Raw genomic sequence first — 23,578 nt, 5'->3', positions numbered from 1 at the left:
CACCACACTGCTCTTGATGCTGTTCCTTGAACTTGTCCAGGTCAACCCAGCCTCAGGGCTTTTGCACGTGCCTGTTCCCTGTGCCCAGACCTTTCTTCCTGAAAACTTTGAGTGGTTCACTCCCTGACTTCAGGACTCTGCTTGGATGTCACCCTCTCACAGAAGCATGACCATTTGACCTAAAAAAAACACTTTTCACCCTGTCACTCTCTCCCCTTTATCCTGCCGTATTTTTCTTATTAGGACTTGTTATAACTTGGCATTGTATCACACAGTTACTCACCTCCACTCTCTCCCTGTTAGAATCTCGGGCCATGAAGAATGCTATCTATCTCTCCCAAATACGCCTGTGCCTTAAAGACCCCCCAGCAGGGCTGAACACACTGTGGGAACTCAGTAAATATTTATTAAATTGAGTGCATCTACTATTGTTTATTGAATGCCTCTTATGAGCCAAGCAGTCTGCAAAGCACTTCAAATAAAACATCTTATTCCATCCCCATAATAAGGCTATGCTCTGAGATCAGTACAGTTATTACTCCACTTTTCTAACAGATGAGGAAACTCAAATGAAGACAGTTCAAGTAACTTATCCACGGTTCTGAAAAGAGCAAGTGGCAGAACCAGAATGAAACCCAGCAGTCTAAGCCGTACCTCTCTTATCCCTCCATTCACTTCCGCAAGTCCCTTGCCCTCCTCTGAACCCCGGTTTCCTCACCTATCACATGGGAGCAGCCTCCTACCATGCAGAGTAGGGAAGACTGGCCCATGGGATGCGGTAAAGCGCTCAGAACTGTGCCTGGTGCATTGTGAACATTTAGGAAGTGTGAGCCACACTGATGATAATGATGGCACCAACGACCACATGAGACGACGGCGATGCGGAGAGATCAAAGCATGGAAATCAAAGTGATATCATTGTTTGTCAATACTGTTCAAACACTTGGATGGACCAAGAGACTCTCATACTAAGTGGTGGAAGCCAGACAAAGACAAGTATGATATTGCTTACATGCGGAATCTTAAAAAAAGATACAAATGAACTTATTTACAAAACAGAAAGAGTCTCACCGACATAGAAAACCAACTTATGGTTACCAAAGGGGATGGGGAGAGGATAAATTAGGAGTTTGGGATTAATATATTAACACACGACTACATATAAACCAGAAAACCAACAAGGACCTACAGTAGAGCACAGGGAACTATTATTCGATATCTTATAATAACCTATAAGGGAAAAGAATCTGAAAAAGAATATATGCATAGTCTGTATATACATAGAGATAACTGATCACTGTGCTATACACCTGAAACCAACATGACACTATAAGTCAACTATACGTCAATTGAAAAGAAAAAAAAAAGAGAGAGAAAACATGCGCTTAATGCTGAAATCAATCAACCCACTTTAACTTTGCTAAAAAAAAAATGTTTATGCTTAAAAATATATTGTTCAAATGCATGCTGGTGGACAAACCGCTTTCTTTCAGACAATGACTAGATGCTAGCAGAGGGAGGGCCAGGCCACGGTGACCACATGAGGGTTTCAGAGTTCGTCAGATGGGGTGCAGGAGGCTTCCTGACCCCTCACCACGGCTAGATAACATCACAGGCTTTCTAAGGCCTCCACAAGAATGTACCAGAGTCCCCGAGAAGATGAGATCTAGGTGGCCTGTTAGTGACAGAGATCTCAGCCTCCTCCAGGGCAGCTGTTCTCCTGGAGCAAAGTCACACATTTAAATCCCTGCCCAGCCAGCCCCACAAGCAAGGGTAGCTGGGCACAAACCAGCCCGACTCACAGTTTCCCCAGGAAACAAGGATGCCACCAAGATACTCACATCCGTGTGCCATCCCACCACGGAAGACCTAGAGGATGGGATCCGTCACTCACCGGTATGGGTCTGCCTGTGTGTCTCCAGGGCATCCTCCTTCGAAAACTGGGCACCGCACTGATCACAGACAAAGGCTTTGGCACCCGCTGAAAGAAAGGAGAGGCAGTTGCTTTATCATCAAGGTGATACTCCATCAGGAAGGGCAGTCCTGGGCCAAAATCGTGCAGGTGGACCCCAAGCACACCCCTGTGAAGATCCCGAGTCAGGGATGACCCAAGGCCCCAGCAGCCAGCCCACAACCTCCTGAAGATGTGACCACCCACTCAACTGAGCTCCCAAGGTCCCCACCGAAGGCTCTCCCAGACAGAAAAGGGAGTAAAACCAGAATGACCGAGACAAACAGAAACGGGGCCCAGAAGAGCTGCCCCAAAAGAAGGGGGCTTCCGGTGAGGGACGGAAAGGAGTACATGCTGCAAGGAGGGCAAAGGTGCCCTGCTGTCCAGGCTACACCTTCTGCAAAAACAGGAATGGCTGGCATATCTTTACCTGGAGAAAACCCTACCTCAGTGTGTCTAAAACTACACTCACGCTCTACCCCAGCCTCCTCCTGCACCTGGCCGTTTAAAATTTCCAAATGACTCCCCAGCACCTCCAGGCTAAGGTCCGAACTCCACCCGTGATTCACAAAGCCCTTCTTGTGCTCCTTGTTCTCGATCCCCAGCCTCTGGCCGGGCCGAGCTGTTCTGGTTCCCTGGAGGAGCCACATGCCACATGCTTCCTCACCATGAGGTCTTTTGGTGGCTCCTCCGGCTCAGACATTCCTGCTCCCCACCCCCCCCCCCCAAAGGCGAGCCCGGATCCATCACTCACACATCAGCTCCCCGCCCCTCGCCCGGCGTCTGGGTGAGGCAGCCCTTCCCTCTGCGCCCACCGCACCCTGGATGGTCCAGGTCACAGCCTCACCAGGCTGCCTCCTAAATGCCCGCGGACCCATCACCACCAGCTCCCTGAGGGAGGGCATGTGTCCTCTCAGCACAGCCGCATCCGCCTGACTCCCCGTGGGAACCTATTACTGTACATATTTGTGGAATAAACACAATCAATTCCGTGCAATTCAATCTGATCAACTTTCTTGGAACCATTATTGACAAGCTTCAAAGCGACAGTGTCAGGATGTGAAGATGAACAGGACTTTCTGTTACTAACAGTCTTCAGGTCTCTTTTATCTCATCGGGAGCACCTGTCGCAAGCCTTGGTAGCTTTCTCTCAGAATGTCTTTGAGATGCATCTCTTCCACTGCACGAAGAGTGGCCCCTACCCAGGGCCCTTGTTGGATTGTGCCCAAAGCCCTGGATGACTCAAGAGGGGCTGCCCTCTGACCCACCCTACAGAAGCAGTGGTCTGAAGACCACTAATTCTTCATACTTCCTTGTTCAAAAAGACACAACGGCTCCTGGTTTGCACTGATTCTAAATTCCTTTCCTTGGCTTCCAGGCCTTCCACAACCTGACCCAGGAAGCTGTCCAGCTCCATCAGGAGTCGTCTTCCCTGGCCCTCTCTGGGCGATGCTCACCCCTCCATGGGTCTCTGCACCTGGGCAATGCCCGGCTTCATTCTCGTCCATTCCAGTCCTTGCCTATTTCCATGAGTGGAGTGTACGTGTGCCAAGCCCCGCTCCCCCGGCTCTGCCATTTCCAAGCTGCCGCTGCACTTTGTTCCTTTCAACACATCTAAGTGCTGCTGCTTCTTCTTTTTTATTTTTTTAAAAGTTTTTGGCCACCAGAGCTGCAACCCGCACGCAGCTGTGGCAAGACCGGATCCCTAATCCACTGTGCTGGACCAGGGATTGAACCTATGCCCCAGAACTCCCCAGACACCACGGATCCTGTTGCACCACAGTGGGAACACTCATGCTTTTGTTTTGTTTTGTTTTTAGTTTTACAGAAGTATAGCTTATTTGCAACACTGTGATAATTTATGCTGTACAACAAAATGATTCAGTCATATATACACACATCCATTCTTTTCCCATATGGATTATCGCAGAATTTTGGGTAGAGTCCCTGTTGCCCAATCATTCGATATACCTCAGTGTGCATATGCCAATCCCAAACCCCCAGTCCCTTCCTCCCCGACCTGTCTCCTTTGGTAACCATAAATTGTTTTCAAAGTCTGTGAGTATATTTCTGTTCTGCAAATAAGTTCATTTGGATCCTTTTTTTTAGAGTCTGCATATGTGATACATATGATGTTTGTCTTTCACTGTCTAACTTCACTTAGTATGATAACCTCTAGGTCCCTCCATGTTGCTGCAAATGGCATTATTTTGTTCTTTTTATGGCTAACAGAATATTCCATTGTATGCATGTACTGCATCTTCTTTTATCCACTCCTCTGTCGATGGGCATTTATGTTGCTTCCATGTCTTGGCTATTGTGAGGGCTTCCTTAGTGTGCCTGTGTCTGAGTTTTGTATTATAGTCTCATAAGTCGCAGAGCTATTTCTTCCACAGATTTATAGTAGAAAGTAGTCTAGTGTGATTTCCAAACTATCTCAGATATCCTGAGGCTTTAGTAAATACCAGGCATCAGGCTAAATATTTAAGATATATCATTTCATTGCATCCTAACAACCTTTTGAAGGGCATGGTATGATTACTCCCATTTAGCAGATGAGACAACTCAAGCCCCGAGGGGTTAAGTCGCTTGCCCAGCATCACACCGTGGGTAAATACAGAGGTGGATTCAGAACGAGGCAGCCTGACCTCAGAGGCTTTGCTCTTCGTCTCCGTACCCTTCAGCCTCCCTACGGTTCCATCGGCAAAGACTCTTCACGAATAGGAAGGTGAGCTCTGGACTCCCTCTCTCACCCCCAAAAAAATCCACTTCATCTCTCATATACCGCAAGGTTTTGTCTGAAGTTCTAGTTGGAAAAAATGGTTCCACTACTTTGTATTTTTCGTTTTGTTTTTTTTTTCTTTTTGGGCAGCTGCTCGGCGTATGGAGTTCCTGGGCCAGGGATCAGCTGCAGTTGTGGCAACACTTGATCTTTAACCCACGATCTTTAACCCACTGTGCTGGGCTGGGTATTGAACCCGAGTCCCAGCGCTCTAAGAAGGCTGCTGATTCCGTGGCACCACAACAGGAACTCTCCACTACTTTTTAATAGATTTAAAATCCTTGCCTTGGAGTATCTGGCACGTTAAGAGCCAGCACTCAGAATACAAGTCGTACCAGTATAGACTTAGATTAAACACCACTAAACACCGAGGACATTGGCCTTGTCTATATTCCTAATGAGGAGTAAGATATACCTTCTATTGGATGCTCAATAAACAGCAGCTGACTGACTAAATGAATGATAGAATGTCCCAGGAAAGATATGAAATTACTTTTCCCTAAGAGCCTTAAAAATAAATATTGTCAGGAGTTCCCACTGTGGCTCAGCGGATTACAAACCTGGCTAGTATCCATGAGGATGCAGGTTCCATCCCTGGCCTCGCTCAGTAAATTAAGGATCCAGTGTTGCCATGAACTGCTGTGTAAACGGCAGACACTGCTTGGATCTGGCGTTGCTGTGGCTGTGGCATAGGCCGGTAGCTGCAGCTCTGATTTGATCCCTAGCCTGGGAACTTCCCTGTGCTGGGGGTTCAGCCCTAAAAAGCAATAAATAAATAAATATTGTCATTTGTCTTAGGTAGCTGGAGTTGAATTTCACCTCGAGGCAGAGAGAATCTCACAATCCCCTCTGGGTGTCCCTCCAAGCTTCAGGGCGTCCCAGGGCCAAGGATCTGTAAGAGACTTCTAGAGCTTCAAAAAAGAGCCAGGGAACTTGACGGCAAAGCAGTCAGCATGGGTGTTCACAGAGGAAGCAGCCGGGCCCCTTTCCAGCCATGGATACTGGTGATGCAGCAGTACTGGGGCGGAGCAGGCCAGGTGGGAAGTGGGGGTGGAGCCACTGACAGCCCCTCACAATGAGAAACTCCCCCAGTCCCAAATCATTAGTCAACAATGATTTTCTGAGGACCCAGGAGGGATCCGATTTTAACTGTGTTTCTTTCTTGGGTCCTATCAGTTCTCAAGGCTCCCTGAAAAGGAAGGAGGCAGAGAGGCCTGAGGAGGGGCTGGAAAGGGGAGGGCACTGTGGACTCGCCATCACCCCTGCCATCGGCCTGGAGCCCAGCCGCTGGGTGAGGAGCCTGCTCAGGCTGCAGCCTCAAAGGGCTGTGGTGAAGAGGATTCTTAGAAAACAGCCATCCTTGCGGCCGCAGGAGCATCTGCCTTAATGACTGAGAAGCAGGAGCAAGGAAAGAGGGCAGGTAGGAAATCAAAGGCCGGATGTGTGCCGTCACACGAGCTCTGACGAAGATAAAACAGATTAGCACACATGATCTCGGCAAGGTTGCCGGCTGAGCCCAGGCCTGACCACATCTGGCTGACCTCAAATTCCCCCCTCCCCACCCCTGCCTTGCTGAAGTCACGAAACTGAGCTGAGTGTGTGAAAGCCTCCTGTCCTCACTGACTGTGGGTGACAACACCCCCCCAACACACACACACACACACACACACACACACACACACACACACACACACACGAGGATCCCATGGACATGGGCTCCCAGACCAGCCCCCATTCATGAAGCCTCGACACTCCCCACCCCCACCCAGACACCCCCAAACCCCAAGCCTCAACAGCCAGAATGGGCAGTGCCAGGACCCAGGACCCGGGGGCCCAGCAGAGAGAGGCAGACACCCCCTCTCCCAGGGAGGCGTGTGCCTTTAAATTGTCTCTGTAATGGCTGGCTCAGAGGCAGAAATATTTGGCAGCCCTGAAATTAAAAGTGATAAATTTCCTCGCCAAGCTTTGATCGATAATAGAGGCCTCATCTGTTAATCAATAAGACAGTCTCTGCCTGTTTACTGTGCATACGTTGTTCACTGCTGCCTTCGGTATGATGTCAGGTTTGCATTCAGAGCAACTCAAGTGTGCGTAAACCACATGGCTCTTCCCAAAACGCATTACGGTGACATCATTCAGCCACTAATACATTTATAAAGCCTCGGTGCGAGGGGGTAGGGGTGAGGCAGGAGGTCACGCCAGTGGGACACAACGGGCACCTATGGACGTGTCGGCAGCATTCCCCCGCCACGGTATTTCCCGGGGCTCAGCCTGGCGTGGGGAGAAGGCCAGGCCATCTTCTTCCTGCACACGGGGGATGTTTTCTGCATGTTTGTTAAGTAGGTGCCAAGAGTAGGTTTACAGCAAGTGGATACAAGAGACAAATCCCTGTCCTCGGGAGCTTATGTTCCAGAGGGGAAAGAACGGTTTTAAAAGTCAAGTGAATACAAAATGGGTGGTGACCAGAGAGAATGGGAGAACGAGCCAAGTGAAGAGGGACAGAGAAGGCTATTTGACATGGGATGAGTGGGCATTGGAGGGAGAACTGCAGAAGGCGAGACTGCCCTCTAAGGAAGCTCATCCCGGGCAGAGCAAGAGCTAGGAGGCCGCCGGCTGGAATGGGGTCAGTGCGGGGAGAGGGAGAGCCGGGGTCTGGATGGCAGGGAGAGAAAGGAAACAACAGAGAGGCAGAAGCACAAGAAGATAAAGTATGTTACCCCCTGCTCCCTCCCCAGCAGTTACAGGTCCCAGGAAACCAGAGGAGGTCACAGCAAGATCCAGAGTCGGGGAGCACTGGGTGCCAGGCCTGGCTCAGCTGTCCCCGGCTGTGGACATCACACACGTCATCACACCTCAAGGCACCTGTGAACCCATCTGTACAATGGGAACGATCGGATCGGATCTGTCTGCCTCACTTGATGCTGTGAGGATCAAATGAGACAATGGATTTTTTGTTTTGTTCTGTTTTTAGGGCCACACCCATGGCATATGGGTCAAACCAGAGTTGCAGCTGCCAGCCTATGCCCCAGCCACAGTCACGCGGGATGCAAGCCACATCTGCGACTTACATCATAGCTCACAGCAACAGCGGATCCCCGAACCACTGAGCGAGGCCAGGGATCAAACCCGCATCCCAGTGGATATTAGTCGGATTCGCTTCCTCTGTGCCACAACCGGAACTCCCAATAATGGATATTAATGAATACAAAATTCTTGTTAAGAAGTTCCCATTCTGGTGCAGCGGAAAAGAATCTGACTAGGAACCATGAGGTTGCAAGTTCGATCCCTGGCCTCTCTCAGTGGCTTAAGGATCTGGTATTGCTGTGAGCTGTGGTGTAGGTCACAGACTCGGCTTGTGACCCTCAGCAAGTGGCCTCAACTCAGTGAGCCTGCTGTTCTGTGTGTAAAACAGGAACAAAATGGGAACAGCAAGAGAAAGTCCCTCCCAGGGTTGGGACAAGGTGGGGAAGGTGCCTAGCCCCATGTCTGAGGGCAGATCCACAGAACCGGTCAGTGACAGCTACCATCGTCACAGCCAGGCCCGGGGCCAGGGCTCCTTTAAAGAACTCCTTTGTGCAAAGTATGATTGATTTTACTGAAATTCAATGGCCAGTTATTTGGGGGCCATTTATCTTGCGTAAAGTGAGTCTCACAGTCGTAAAGACATATTTCACTATAATCACACACACACACACACCCCAATCCTGCTAATTTAAAGGTGAGCGATTTTGTCTTGCTGAAGAAGAAGGAAAGTCTGTCTCAGGACAGCATATCGGTATTAGCATCTCTTCATATCTTGCGCCCCCTCCCCCCGGACCCAAGCCTTTACACCCTCCTCCGACCAGACCCAGGGGCCCTGTTCTTGGGCCCTGTGCCACCTGCTGGGTTCCTTCCCTCTTTTCAGTCTCCCCAGCTGACTGCAAGCTCCGTGAGAGCAGGGTGGCACCGGGCTTGGCCCCTACTCCATCTCCAGTGCTCTGCCAGAGGCACTCTCTGTGCTTACTGACTGCCTGATAGATAAAGAAACCCTCAGGCAGGTGCCCAGGTGCAGAACTGGCCCAGGAAGAGGGCAGCGGCCATCAGGGCACTGCCAGGCTGTCCCCTAGGGGGTGGCAGAGTCCTTATTCTACTTGCTCTGGGTTCTCTGCTGTCCCTTCTTCAAAACTCAGGGGCATGATCTCCGGCTGGAACTCTGGCAGTTTGGGAGAAAAGGGAGGGCCGGGTTCGGAAGTGGAGGTGTCTGCTTCCTCTGCAGCAAGATGCCCCTCTGCTCCCCGCCCGGCCTTCCAGGCCCCACGGCCCTGCAGCAAATGAGCAAGCCCTCCCTCCCTCCCTCCAGCATGTTCAGGAGCCTCCTGTTGTCTGGACTGGACCCTCCTCGGGCTGCAGAGATCTGCTGAGGGATCCTGCTCCCAGGCCAGGCACTGGTTTATCTGCGAGTAAGGGTGAGACAGACAGACGGACACACAGACAGACACTCTCACCCCTGCCAGTCTCCCGGGGAAGCTGCCCTGGGCTGGAGGGTGGGGGACAGGACGGACCATGCTGAATTTTCCAGACCCCTTGGTCTTTCTCCCTGGCTTCCTGATGCCCCCAGAAAGGGGAGGGGGCCAGAGGAAGGAGGAGGGTTCACAGCAGGTTCAGGTTGGGTGAGAAGAAAGGAGGCAGTCGCCACAGCCCACATGGAGGCTGGAGCCGGTCTAAGGCCTCCGTGAGTGGGAGCCACTTCCCTCTGGGCTAAAGATCACCCTGACTCGCAGGAATCAAAGGACAGGCATGCCAGAAAAGCACTTTCAAACCCATAAAGCTTTCTATCAAGGCCCAGCATTCCAACAACAACAGAGCCGAAATCCAGCAGACGCACGGCGGGCAGGTTCCCTGCAGCTGCCCTCTCCTCTGCCCCGACCTCTGGCCTCTGCCCCTTGGCCAAGTACAGAGCCTTCCTGCCCAGAAATGGGGTTGGGGGTCCCAAGCATCTAGGAAGGGGAGCAGAAGATACTGAACCCAGTCAAATATGGGCTGGAGCCTCTCTGAAGTAAATAAGGCAGAAGCCAATGAGAGAGGAAAAAAAAAAAAGAAAGAAAAAGCCCTCCCTCTCCCACCCCTGTGCTAATAAGAAGGGCGGGGGGAGAGAAAAAGGAACCATTGAAGGAACAGCAGCTAACGTTTGCCAGCACCTAATGTTGAGTACTGCGTCCTTCTTCTTTTAATTCCTTGAGATTTTAAAATAAACATCTTGACTGTTCTGATGAGATATGCATGCCTGCTTACATAAGGAAGTACACAGCGTACCAAAACAGCAGACCCAAAAAAGCATAAGCTGTCAGAACAATGAGTACAGACGCCGGGCATTTTACAACAGCCCATGGTGTACAGTTTTATTTACAGTACCTCTTATCTGACAGAGAACAGTACACTGGCTGCCAATTCCAAAGGCCAGCACTGCGTGTTCTTTCACTCAAGGAGATGTGTACTCCCTGAGAGGAGCTGCAAGCCTGCTCTCTCTCGAGCTTTCTCTCTCTCTCGAGCTTTCTCTCTCCTGCTCTTTCGCCTTTATCAACAAAACAAAAACTGATACAGAAGCAGCATCTCTGGAAGGTACACAGATTCAGGGGAGAGGGAAGAGCCAGAGCAGGTGGGCTGCATGGAAAACAACCAGCCCTATCGATTGGCTCAGGATATGGTTCAAGGGTAGTGGCTCCGTGGCAACGGAGTAGGAGAAAGGTCCTCGGGGCCCTGCCTCGGGGGTGGGGGGGACGAACTAATGACATGGGACCTCCATCAAAGGCAGGACTGACAAAGCCACCGGGACAGTCTCCCTGACCAGGTGAGAGGGCATGAAATGACCGGGAATTGGGGGCTTTTCCCATTTCTGGAAGTCAGCTCCCCACCAGTTCTTACCCCCGCCCGAGGGATGTCATAAGACCAGGAGCTGCCCTGGTGCCCTTGGCTTTCACTGGGATCCTGTCATCCTGATCTCAGGTTCCACCAAGAACACAGAGATCCACCTTGCCCCTTGATCCCTGCCACTCAGTTCTCAGCCCAGAGAGGCTCAGAAAGCTCCTTTGTTACCACTTTTAGCACCAGCAGGAAACCCAACAGGCTTAGAAACACAGTCCATGGCCAGTACAAACACGCATGCTCAATATACACAGCCCAGTAGATAGAACCCTCGCTCTGGCATCAACCAAACATAGGTTCAAGTCCTGGGCTCTACCATTTCTAGCACCACCCCGGGTAAGCAACTATCTGTTCTGGACCTATTTCTTCACCTGGAAAACCGAGCATCTGCTTCACAGGATTGAGTGATGATTCATTTAAATAGTAACATGTAAGGTCTCTACCACCGCCTCAACTGCTCCTTAAAAGCTAGTTATCACGAACATCTCATTATTACCATGACTTCCTCCCCTGTGTCAATGTCTGAGACCCACACAGACATCAAATGCGTGCAACAAACATATACCATTAAAATACTCTTGCCCCCCCCACCCCAGCCCAAACACAAAGAGAATAAAGAAAAGAGGAGACGCCCATTTTGAACAAGTCTTCAGCAGACTTGGTCTGGGGAGAGGAAGATAAAGGCAAATGCCCCTGAGGGTGGTGTACCCCCAAAAGACTCCATACAAACCAACAATGCACAGGTAAAGGCATTATTGCCTGATCACCTCCACCAAGAGAAGATCCCAACCCTCATGGCCAAGTTTTGATGCCAATATTGTCCTCCTACTGAGATGAATACAAACCAGTCTAAGGTGGATTATTTTAATTAAGATACAAGTAGGATGGCAAGTCTGTTGCAGTGAAAACAACAGCATAGAAATCTTCCTAAAATTGAAGAGCACTGATCTGGGAGCTCGCCTTATCTTTAACCCATTTCTTCCCCCCCAACAACCTCCCCAACTGGCTGATCAAGGTATGGCGGGAACTGATGCAGAGGCACAAAAACCTCTCTGACCAGAGGAATGTCAGCTCCTATTGTGATGGAGCTGAATTCCTTCCAGACACATCATGCCAATTTAGCGATCTCCCCGAGGTAAAGCCCGCCAGTGGCCAGTGGGCAGACAGGGCTTTGGGGTTCTGCCATTCTTCGGTGGTATGGTCCTGGCATCAACTTTGCAGCCTTACTTCCCTCCTTAAAAGCGGGTTATCCATTCTCAAAAGACAGTTTAAACAAGAACCTATATGAAGTACTAGGTACGTGGGAAGTGCCAGAATAGTTATTATGATTATGGAATAATTTCACTTCATCAAGTTAATGGGCTCCAGGGGAATAGCTGTTGGTCTGAGCCCTCAGGAACTCCAACTCATAATACTCCAGCCCCACAGTTCCTGGAGGAAGGTCCACCTGCAATGAGTAAGGGGCCCAGAGAGGCAAGATACTGCCTTCTCTGGGGCTCTTGAATGCACGGTCTTCAGCCATTTGGAACAAGAGAAGGGACACCTTCAGATGAGGTAGGTGGATAAATGGCTCCAGGCAGGTTCTGCTTGAACCCCAGGGGCACCCCAGCTTCCCTGCAGCAGCACAAAGAAAAGTGGACTCAGAGTCCTAACAGTCCCTGCCAGAGCTGCGTGGCCTTGGGGGAGTCACTCCATCTCTCCGTCTGTAAATGACAAGTTTTAAGTTGAGAGCTAAGGGAGAAGGAACAAATGAATGGGTGTTGCTGGAGAAGCTGGAAGCACATGGCTAAGAAGGCAAGATGTGGCTGTAAGAAGGCTCAAGGGCTTACAACCCTTGGCGATGGGAGGGTGCTGGCTGGGTCAGTCCAGGCTGGGTTCCCTGGTTCAGCCAGGGGATTCCTCCCCTAGGGGAAGACCTTGCTCCATCAGGCAGTAAAAGTAGGACAGAGAGTCCAGACACTGAGAGAATCATTAGCCAGACAGAGCTGGCGGAGCCAGCGAGGCCGAGGCAGAGGCTGACCCCCGAGTTCCAGGGAACACTGGAGCTTTCGGGTGTGTTCCCAGCTTCGTTCTTCTTGAGAGAGGTAGCCCTGCCATCTTGGCACTTGTAAAGACCAGGCAAAAAGGCCAGAAAAACCCCGGGGGAGGGGATTCCACCATGATTTTACAGGACATCCCCTCAATCCTTGGTCACCAACAAATGTCTCCCTCCCTGGTCCCCATCTGGGGATTCTCAGGTGGGAAGTTCATGACCGAAAGAGGGCTTTCTGCTGGCATCCAGCAGCCTCAAAGCACTTTTCATGACCTGAGCCTTGGGCATCTTCCTCTCAACTTCAATTACCTTCTACGGAAGCACCTCCTGAGTTCCCTGTCTAGGACCTCACCCAAAATCTGGCAGGAAGGGCTTCTTCCCAGGGAAGGGTCAGGGGAACTGCTGGACAGGAAGGAAAGCAAAGCCAGGCCCCTCCAGGGGGTACGGCCAGAAGCAACACCCCGACCACCCACAAAACCACAAGCTGCTGCCTGCACCCCACCCCCACCCCGGTCCTCCAACATCCCCTGAAACTCCCTCCAATGAAATCTTCCCTTGAGGTGTTCTCAGAGAAAAGAGAGGGCAGCCTTGCTCAGCCCCACCTGCATCCTGGCCCCTCCTTGCTCCTGGCAGGACCCCCCTCCCCCACGTCTCACAACACGGGGGCTCTTCGACACCCTCACAGAGCAAATTCCCTCATCCTTGCTCTTCGCAGAATCCCTTGCTCTCCCGCCCTCCTCCAAGCAACTCTCTCCAATTCCGCTCGCGACCATGGTGTGTACTTTGTTTTTAAGTTAAAATCTCCTTAGGTCATCATACTGCAACACCTGACAAGAAACGAAGCATCTCAGAGGGCTTCAGATGCTGTCACAGTGTGAGAACCCCAGCCCCCTCCAAGAAACCAGCAGGCAGGGCTCTGCATACAAGCTCCTGTTGACTGTCCCCTTGGCTGTGACCTGTAAGCATCAGGCAAACAGGAGCGTCTCTTCGCCTGAGAGGCCCACCAGGAAGCCATGGCACAGCCATCCCAGACATCCAGCTGGGCTGCCAGGAGGAGGCAGAATTCAGTCACACTCAAGTCTCTTCCCCGGCTTTGATGGCAACAGATTCCAGCTCAGGTGTGCACCAGCTACATCAAGAGCAGAAGCAGTCTAGCCTCTTTGAGCCTTGGCTTCCTCGTCTGCTAAAGAGGTAATGATATGCCCCTCTTGTCCTACAGGCAGGTCTTTGAAGTTGCACAACTGCAGGGGGCACCACTCAGTCAGAAACAGGACCACAAGCTTCTTAGGAGGTTTGCGTGGTTTGCACTGAGATGAAGCACATGCAGGAGCCCAGCAATGGGAACTGGCACCTGGCAGCTACTCCCTAACTCCTCCCTTTCCAGGGTGCTGGGGACCCCACAAGGCTGCTCTGCAAGGAGGAGCAATGACGCCCCTGCTGCCGCAGCACTGAGAGTCGTTACAGGACATTGATAACTAACCGTCGCTGGATGTTTATCATAAAGAAAGCACCATACTAATTACTTTACGTGCCATATACCATTTAACCCTCCCGTCAATCCTAGGAGCATCCTCATTTTATACAGGTGAAAATACAGGTTCGAAAAGCTTAGTTCATTGGTCCAAGGTCCAAGGTCTCATAGCCAATCCGTGTAAAGAAAAAGAAACAAACTCAATCAGAATTGCAGCATGGGAAGCCCACCTAGCCAAAGTTCAAGGGCCTTTAACTCTCTAAGAGGTTAAAGAGGAGGAAGGAGGAAGTTCATATGAAGGGGAGCAGGAAAAGGTCCCAGAGGCAGGGTGCTAGAGGCCTCTGTGGTTCCTCACACCCTGGCTCACCCCTGGACATAGGGGACCCTTCCCACCAGCTCTGAGGCCACCTCCTCAGCTCATTCCTTCTTGTCTAAAAAACAACCCTCCCCTCTTGTTCCAGAAATGCATCACCACTGTCCATCAGAAAGAGCCTGGACTGGGGACAGCAGTGCCAGAGCAAAGCTCTGTTGTGGACTTTGACGTATTACTCAACCTCCATTTCTCCACCTGTAAAATGGACATCATGTTCCCAGCCCCCTAAAGCTGTTAGGGGGACGAATGAGTCCATGACATGAAAATGTGGCGGGCTTGACAGAAGAAATGGTACCACCAATCTTCAGATTTACAGGAGCTCCTGGTGGCCTAGCAGTTAAGGATTCAGTATCGTCACTGCCGTGGCTCAGGTTCAATCCCCTGGCTCAGGAACTTCAGCATGCCACAAGTGTGGCCAAAAAAATTTTTTAAAAAAGAGTTCCATTGTGGCTCAGAGGGCTAAGAACCCAACATACTGTCTATGAGGACACAGGTTTAACCCTTGGCCTCGCTCGGTGGGTTAAAGGTCCCACGTTGCCGCAAGCTGCAGCGCAGGTCGGAGAGGCAGCTTCGATTTGGTGCTGCCGTGGCTGTGGCACAGGCCGGCAGTTGGGGATCCCATTTGACCCCTAGCCTGGGAACTTCCATATGTCCCATGAGCAGCCTTATAAAGAAAAAAAAATTTACAAAAAAGTTACCAAAGAAGGGAAAAAAGACTGACTTACAATAAAACCACAGTTGGGAATATCCTTCCACAATTGGCTCCCTTCCTGGGCATTCTCCTTCTGACTTCTAAGCAAGCAAGATATTCTAAAAACAATCAATTGTATTCACTCAAAGTAGAAAAGCGGCCTCTCATATTGATGAATGGCAGCAAACTACAAAGAATGAAATAGACAAGGCTTTGGTTGACCTTCAGTTCACCAAAAAGTCCCTTTCTTCCACCTTTCCTGAGCATCCGAGTTAGTCCAGGATCCACACAGCAGACACTTGGGCTCGACTCTGAGGCTCCCCTTCCCCAGCTCTCTCTGCATGTGTCCCTTGTAATCTGCCCTTTACTCACTGCCCAAATTGGATCCCTCCCTCCTCCCTCCAAGAACAGCAGGTAAATCCAATTAGTTTAGGGCTGACTATGTAAATTTTAGGCCAAGGTGTCCATCCTAGACTCCAGCACTGTCAGTTACTTTAAATTCATTAATACACATGCACACACGCGCACACGCACACACACCCTGGAGGGTTCTGCAAAACCAAGACAGAAGCAGCCAATCCACAGCTTCCACTGTCACCCTCTTCTTGATGACAGTCGGGAAAGAGGCCCATCACCAGGCTCCCCCATCACAACACCCAACACACCCCATCTCAGACCTGGGGCCCTGGAGACTGCCACCCTCTCTCCCCTTCCCCAGGCCCCTCGGTGGCACCTCCAGGCTGCCAGTCTGCCCGGGCCTGCTGTGGCTTTCAGAAAACAGAGCATTTCTATTTTTAGCACTTCTCAGCCTAATAATACTCCCCAACACCCATTCAGCTTAATCACTTTATTGAGGACAAGAAGCAGGCTCTCCAGCCTGGGTGCTTCTGATGTTAGGAAGTAGTAAAATGTTCAAACTGGTTAAAAATGACACTCATTGGCTTGCCTTTGGTGTTTCTGAAACCTTAATTGTGGCTCAGGCTGCGGATCTAAAGAAGCTTGCAGGTTTCAGAGTCTTTCTTCCTTACCCCCCTGCACCATAATTGAGGTGTTACATTACAACGACGGCTTTGACATTTCCAGGCTCAACATTCAGAAGCCTTGAGACGCCACGCTTTTCAAAACAGCAATATCGCCTGTCACATTTAATGCCCGCTTTTTAGCATAAACCCACCACCTCCCCCTGCCCCTCCAAAAAAATCCTCGCCTTTTCTGGCTGACCTCATGCAAAAAGGTCCAGGCGGGGTAACCACTTCCCGTGTTAGGCATTATGAAAAGTGCATCTGACAACTAAAATGACATTGAATTGCTGCTGGAAAACCGGAGGGTTGGTCTGGTGTCGTTAGAGGATCTGAGAAATTGGTGAATGCGGAACGCAGGCTGCTGGCAGCTCCTCCGCCAGGCCCCTTTGAGACCAAAACGTCAGGGTCTGCCCTGGCAAGCAGGCAGTGTGTGCCACGTGGGCTGGGGGCTGGGAGGAGGGGGCAGCCTGGACCGGAACCGGAAACGACTTTGCCTCCAACTTGGAGACCAGGAGCTGGGGTAGCAGGCATTTACAACTCAGTCTGGGCCAGTCTACTCGGTTTCCTCATCCATAAACTGGACATTAACGTAGGGGGCATCGCAGGGGTCTTGAGGGGATCACATGAGACCATGGAGTAATGTCGGCACAGCACCAGGCACCTGTCGGCCCTCGGTCAATGCCAGCCGCCATCACGACTGTTGCCTTTCTCCCTTCTGCTGTGGGCACCTCCTGAGACGGAGTGTTTGGTCTTTGTCTCTTCAGCCTTGCACAACCACAAAAAAGGAATCTGGCGCTTCAATGGCCAACCGTAGTAGCCAGCTGTGCAGTCCCAGAGTCCTTGCACATGAAGGGGGAGCGCCTGTGGATTCGCAGTGGCTGAGGGAGGCTCTGAGGGCCGACCTCTCAGGCCCCTCCCGGCTAAGAGGCCACAAACTCACCTGGACGAGACTCTTCCCCATTCCCGGCCAGCTCCCTCCCCTCCTTCTTTCCTTCCTAGGCAAGGCACTCAAAGCACCTTCATAAACTTCCTGCTCTTTCGGAAGGCAGAGGCGGAATGCCTCATTAACTTTCCTAGCTAATTTTACAATTTAACCAAACAACACATTCCTGCCTTGCTGCAGCCAGCCTCTGACTGGGACAAATTTATACTTGTGAGGTGGAGGAAGAAGACGTCCAGGCCAGAGGCTGAAGGCAGAGTCCTGCACACTGACAAGGGAGAGGGAGAATGGAAAAAAATAGAAGGGCCACGCGCTTTCTTTCTTTCTTTCTCTTTCTTTTTTTTTTTTTTTTTTTTTTTTTTAATTCAGGGCTGAGAAGTGAGGGAAGAAAGCCAGGAGGGGTATGCGATGTCAGGAAGATGGACAGCTCTGTGACAATGACCCTGCCTGTCCCCTGGGGGGCCAGGGGCTATATCTGGAAGCACAGTTACACGCTGTCCTCTGAGGGGCATGATTCAACGCAGGTGGGCGGTGGGCCAGGGGCCGGGCAGGGCCACCCAGAGGACAAGGTCAGCTTGGCAAGGCCCTGGGGCCCCTGCCAAAGGGCACTGAAAGGTCCGTGCCAGGCCACTTAGCCCAGGACCTGAGGGTGGCCTAGTCCTTCTGATGGTGACTGTGGCTGGGGGTGCGGTGCCAGGGAGGGCAGCAGGTCTAAGAAAACTCCACCATCAAGAAACCTCTGGGGCAGAAAAGACCCTACTGATGCAGCCCCACACCACACCCACAAAGGACAGACAGACCTCCGCTGAGACAGAGGGTGTGATTCTGGCCTCGTTACCTGCAGTCACACCTGCACTCAGCACGCACATGTGTCAACAAGGAAGATGCTGGCCTGCGAGTCTCTTTGCTCCCTGGTCTGCTGTCCCCAGGCTTCTGGCCTCTGATTCTGGACCCCAAATCTCAATCAGTGGAAACCGGGCCCACCAGAGCTCTCTCCGGATATGCTGCGTCTTCCCCATCAGCCCCCAACAAAGGGACCGCGCAATTAGGGCCCGTCAGGCAGAAATCCCCAGTGGACTGCACCTCCCAAAAGAGCTGGTCTCTGAGCCTTTGTCTCTCCTGGACTCATCTTAGCGAAGACATAAAATGAGGAGGATTCCAGCAAATCAAAAGTTCCAGGGAGTCCTCTCTTTACCTGGAGTTACCTTGTTACTGAAAACGACCATGGCCTTGCATAACTACTCCAGCAAAATGCTCATTGCTGCCGCCAATGAGCTCCCCGTGCTCAATTAGCTCGTAATAGTCAGTGAGAGCCGCCGAGGTTTAATCCGACTACCCCAGAAGACTTCTTATCCCAACCACCTAATGAAAAGTTTAGAACTGACTTTTTTTTTTCTTTTCCCTGGCAAGTGAACGAATTCCAATCAAAATTAGAAGAGCGAGCATGTTAACGACCAGGGAAAAGTCTAGAAGGGATGTCTTTGTTGGGTTGAATCCTAGACAGGGTTCAACTGAAGGGACTTCCGCTCCACCTTCCCAAGAAGCACATACAGGGGTTCCCCACTGAGGGGGTTGGTCTGAGAAGGTGGGCGGGGCTGGGGGGGGGCCTCAGCCTAAGGACCCCCTCCCCCTTCCTCCCTGCCCTCCAGGGTGGCCAAGTCTCTGAACTCAGCCCCACCACACTGCAGCCCCCTATGCTGTGTGTTCTCAAGGTGGGCTTCATGGAGCCTGAACACTCACCACATATTGGGGGGTTTATCTAGTCTGACATGAGAAATATGAATATTCTGGATCTGCATCCAATTTGAAATCCTACTTTCAAGGTCGTATTTGTTTTGTGGGCAGCTCAACATGGAGGGTCCACCGGAAGGGCCAGCTTTTAATCGTTAATGCAGGTGTTTCTCAATTGGCAGCCCAAGGAAGGTCATGCCATCCTTAGAACTCTGAGGATTCTCCAGCAGGAGAAACTGGGCTTAAGGCCTTTTCTGTGGGCAGAAGAGGAGGAAGAGGAGAAGGAGAGGGGGAGGGAAGAGACCCCTGACCAACTGGCTCTTGTTCTCAAAAGCTCTTGGTCCCTGTCCTCCAGAGAAGCAGGTCCAGTGCCCACCATGAAGCTCCATGTGGACCCTCCCAGCAGAAAAGAGCCCATCAAAATCCAAGGAACCTCCTCCCCGACGCTGTTCCTCATCAACCTGGGCCCCAGGAGTTTCTCCCTCCTGTAAACTGTCACACTCAACTCTCCCCCACCTTGTAGGGGTGGGGCCCACTCGGCCTTGCTGGGGGCTCACATCATCCTCTTAGCCAGACCGACAGCCCCTTGCAGGTTAAGGGCCCCAGCTGCAGCCCCTCTGTCTGTCCTGCCAGGCTTTGCACCAACTGGCCCTCAGTTGATACTGGCTAACTGATGAACTCATCCATGAAGGATTTTCTCCCCCAAAGAGAGCCACATCTCATCACCCAGGACAGTCATTGAGGTTTTCCTTCTCCATCTGGTTCCCATTTGGTTGATGTTCTGATCCCCAGAGAAGGCTCCAGCCTCCCCAGTGCGTGCCTGGGGAAGATGAGGTTGTTGGAGAACAGACAGAACGAGCCTCATGCCAAGTGGTCCAGCTTGCCCGGACAGGTTCCAAAGGTCAGGGAGGCTGGAATCTTCCTGCCGCATCCCACCCCAGGACACTGAAGTCTGAAGGGCTGGTGACACCCCTAGCTGCCAGAGCGCCCACCTTTCTGGGATGCAGCACTGGCCAGCTGGCCCCTTCACTCTGATTCAGCATCACAGAGCAGAGGGCCTCCTCCTAAGGAACAGAGCACCCAGCTGGGTCCCCATGTGGGAAACCACAGGCAGCTCTCTGGTGCAGCCCCTCCTCTCTGTGTGGGACAGTTATGGACACATAAAAAAATAGCCAGGCTCTCACCTGGGTGGGAGGGCCAATTACTCACTACAGACCCTCTAGCGACACTCCCAGAACTACCCTTCCCCCTGCCCTTAAGGCAAGAGGGAGGAGTAATGGTCGCCATGGCAGCTACAACTGAACACACATGACTAGGGAAGAGCAGGAAGAGGCTAAGTCACACACCTGCTCTTGGCCACCCAGGTACAAGGCCCTGAGCAGTAGCCCATGCGCCCATCCCACCCCCAGGACCCCCAGGGACAGAGCCTCACTGATTCTCCCTGTCTCAGCCCCCAGGCACTGAGACACTGGCTGTCTTTACACACAGGAAAGCAAGCCTCTGGGCCAGCACAGCCGTGCCACATACTAGAAAAGTAAGAGCTCAGAGAGCAGAGAGCCCTGGCTAGGAATCCAGCTTCGCCGCTCCTGGCTGTGTGACCTTACACAAGCTACTGCAATGCTGGAAGCCTTACTTGTAAAACAGAATCAGCATAACTACCACCAAGGTCAACATGAGAAAAGTGAGTTTAGACCTGCAGCAGGCCAAGCACCGGGCCTGGACCACAGTAGGCATCCAATTACGTAGTGATTTTTGTCTTCTCCCCTCAGCCAGACCGTGCGTCCAGAGCCATTCATTTATTCAACAGTATTTACTGAGAGCCTGCTGTGTGTCAGGTCTTGGAGATGCCACGGAGCACACACCGATAAGGTCCTGCCTCCACTCCTGTCCTTTAGTCTAGACAGCTGGCCCTTGGGGCTGCAAGGATGCAGGGTGGCGCTTCAGGGGCAATTCCCCATCAGGTGCCTCGAGACATACTGGTCCACTCAGCCATTAGTTTATTCCAAAAACAACTGAGTTGTAACCACCTTGCAGGTCACTCCGCTAGGAAGTATGGGAGACATGGAAATAAATCACACGTTCTGAAAAAGCTGAGAGTCTAGGAGGCGAAAAAGGACAAGCAAATAAATAGCTATGACACAAAGAAGGTGACAGGTGCCATAAGAGGGGATAGATAAATGGCTACAAGCAATCAGATGGGGGGGCGGCCTCTTGTCCTGCCCAGACAGATGCATCCCATGGCTGAGCCGGCTGACTTTCAAAAGAGAAGAGAAAAAGGCTCACTCGCCTGCCTGGCACACTTCCTAGCATGGGAAGCAGGCGGGATCTATTTAAAACAGCCAGAGGCAGGTTAGAGCCTTTTCTGGCAATTCCCAAAACTCGTGCTTCCTCGAGCTGACTGAGTAGCGGGATAGAACCAATCCTGTCAAAATCCTACAGATCTTTAAAAAAAAAAAAAATCATTTGGATGTTGCCCGGATGATAAAAGAACGCTGCCATTCAAAGGGAGGATCCGTGTGGGGAGGAAGGTGGGGCTGGTGGGGGACAGGAGGAGGGGATGGGAAAAGGGGGGAACGCCCCCCAAATATGGATCAGGGCAACGAGCAAAGGAAATTTATGCATTGTCGTGGCTTTACTACCTAATTAATTCGGTAATTTCAAAAACAATTTTATTTATGTTCCATTTACCACATCAAAAGTTAAAAAAAAAAAAACATACTGATGCTAAAATAATACCTCAAGGCGTCTATTTTTAATCAGTTTTAAAGGGGGGGGGTGAAAAAAAAAAGCAGCCCTAGGTTTCTATACAATCTCTCCCGGGCAGACCACCAACCCTCAGAGAGAGAGAGAGAGAGAGAACACAGCCAAGCCCTCTGTGAGAGCCTTCCTGGCTGCTGTACACCGAGCTTGTCAAAAAAAACAAATCCATAATGGCCCGAGGCTCCTCTCCAATCTATTTTCTGCTCAGCTGGTTTTAAATGAAGTTATTATGAGTCATTAAAACACCCGCAAGCCAGTGGAAGTCAGCCAATTACAATTTTAAATTTAGCCTGTTCTCTGCCCCATTCTCTTGTTTTCTTCCTTTGCCCACAGAATACTGCTGCTGTTATTTCTTCCCTCCCCTCCTCTGCCCAAAGTGGAAGAGACAGTTATGAAAATGCAGAGTCTTGCACGGAACGCAGAACCATTCACACGAAACGCGAATTATTGAATTACAAAATGCAAAACTTCTGCCCCCTCCAAAGCCAACCCATGCCTCCACCTCAGCGCCCTGGATCCCTCAAAATGCCAGGCTCTGCCCTAGAGGTCACAGGGCCGTCTTTAACATGAAAAGGTTCTCGAGTGGGGCCCTGTTGAGTGGGGTCCTGTTGAGGTCCACCCCTCGCACAAAATCAGCGTGTTCACGGTTGAATCCAAGAGGGGGAGAAACGGCTATCCGAGAATTCATAACAAACAATGAAGTTGAAATGCAAAGGTAAGGCAGGCTTCGCAATCAAGCATGAATGTCGAGGGAAGTCACTAGATATGATGAGCTCATTTAGTTTTTAAATCTGCAAGGTAATGGTCTGTGTGGAGCCATTACAGCAAAAGGAACAATTTTGAGTATTTCATGTAAACGCTTCTTCTCAATCTCTTTCTTTCATGTGTGCACACACAAACACACACACGCACACACAGCTGCCCCTCCTTAGTGGGAACAGAACCGTAGCTTTCCCACATCTTCCAAGAAGTAAGTAGCCTCCTTCCCAAAAAACCGCCCAATTCCATTTGCTCCCCTGACCCTAATTAATGGATGAGTCTGGAAGGTCAGCAGAACAGACCCCTGAACCTCTAGGTACACGTCCCATCACCTCCAGGACCCCTCACCCTCCTGTTCCACATACACAGCATTATACACGCATACGTCTCACACACACACACATGCACAGAGTCACACACATGCACAGTCTCACATTCTCTCTCTTTCACACACACACACACACACACACACACACACACACACTCATAGACCATGAGAAGACCAGCGCTCTGCCTCCATCCGACACAGCTCTACAGCCCAGGCAGACGGGGCACCTGGGAAAGGCATGGCCATCGTGTTGTTTTGCAGAGAGTCCGTGCAGGGCAGCATGGAGGCCGGACGCCGCCATGTGTACTGATCTACCTGGCAGCTCTGGGTGAGGTGGGACTCAGGGTTGGTCTGTGGCTCCCAACCAGACGCACTAAGAAGAGAGAAAAAAATCCAGGGGCATCGACGTCCAGTGGCAGTTTACCAAAGATGGGAGGATTGGTCCTGCCCTTTGGAGAATGCAAACCTGAGGTCTGCATGGCTGCCCCTCGTTCTGAGGGTCCTCAGAGCACAGCAGATGTCACCATCCCAGCCTTAGCGTTGAATCTCCCCACCCGGTTGCTCCAACTGTGGGGGCCTCAACCGGCTGCTCTTCACTCTGTTTATTTAGGCCCCATTCATGAAGCTAATAAAGCAGGTGCTTCAGCGCCCGGCCCCCCTCCCCCACATTGGGAAGGGCTCTAGCATTTGATATCCATAATCTTTTTCTGAAAGAGGGCACCCCAATTCATGAAAGCTCCACCAAACCCAGACCCTGCCCAGAAGTACAAACACTTTAGTATCTACAAGCACTTTTCAAAAGCTTTCTAGGAGCCGGGCACCAGAACAGGCCACAGG

The 23,578-nt window shown here is 51.2% G+C and overlaps 1 protein-coding gene across 3 annotated transcripts in view; it reads right to left on the bottom strand.

The window, feature by feature from the left end:
• The window catches only part of ZBTB16 (zinc finger and BTB domain containing 16), a 199,719-nt gene that overhangs the window by 68,733 nt on the left and 107,408 nt on the right, over positions 1 to 23,578 (bottom strand). For all 3 annotated transcript variants that reach the window (XM_021062868.1, XM_021062869.1, XM_021062870.1), the window contains exon 4: positions 1,895 to 1,981. In XM_021062868.1, the coding sequence (XP_020918527.1) occupies positions 1,895 to 1,981 (87 nt within the window). The remainder of the gene's footprint in view (positions 1 to 1,894; positions 1,982 to 23,578) is intronic.

This window comes from Sus scrofa, chromosome 9 (assembly GCF_000003025.6).
Source record: "Sus scrofa isolate TJ Tabasco breed Duroc chromosome 9, Sscrofa11.1, whole genome shotgun sequence".
NCBI classification, from domain to species: Eukaryota; Metazoa; Chordata; class Mammalia; order Artiodactyla; family Suidae; genus Sus; species Sus scrofa.
This window is presented reverse-complemented; position numbering and strand designations above follow the sequence as displayed.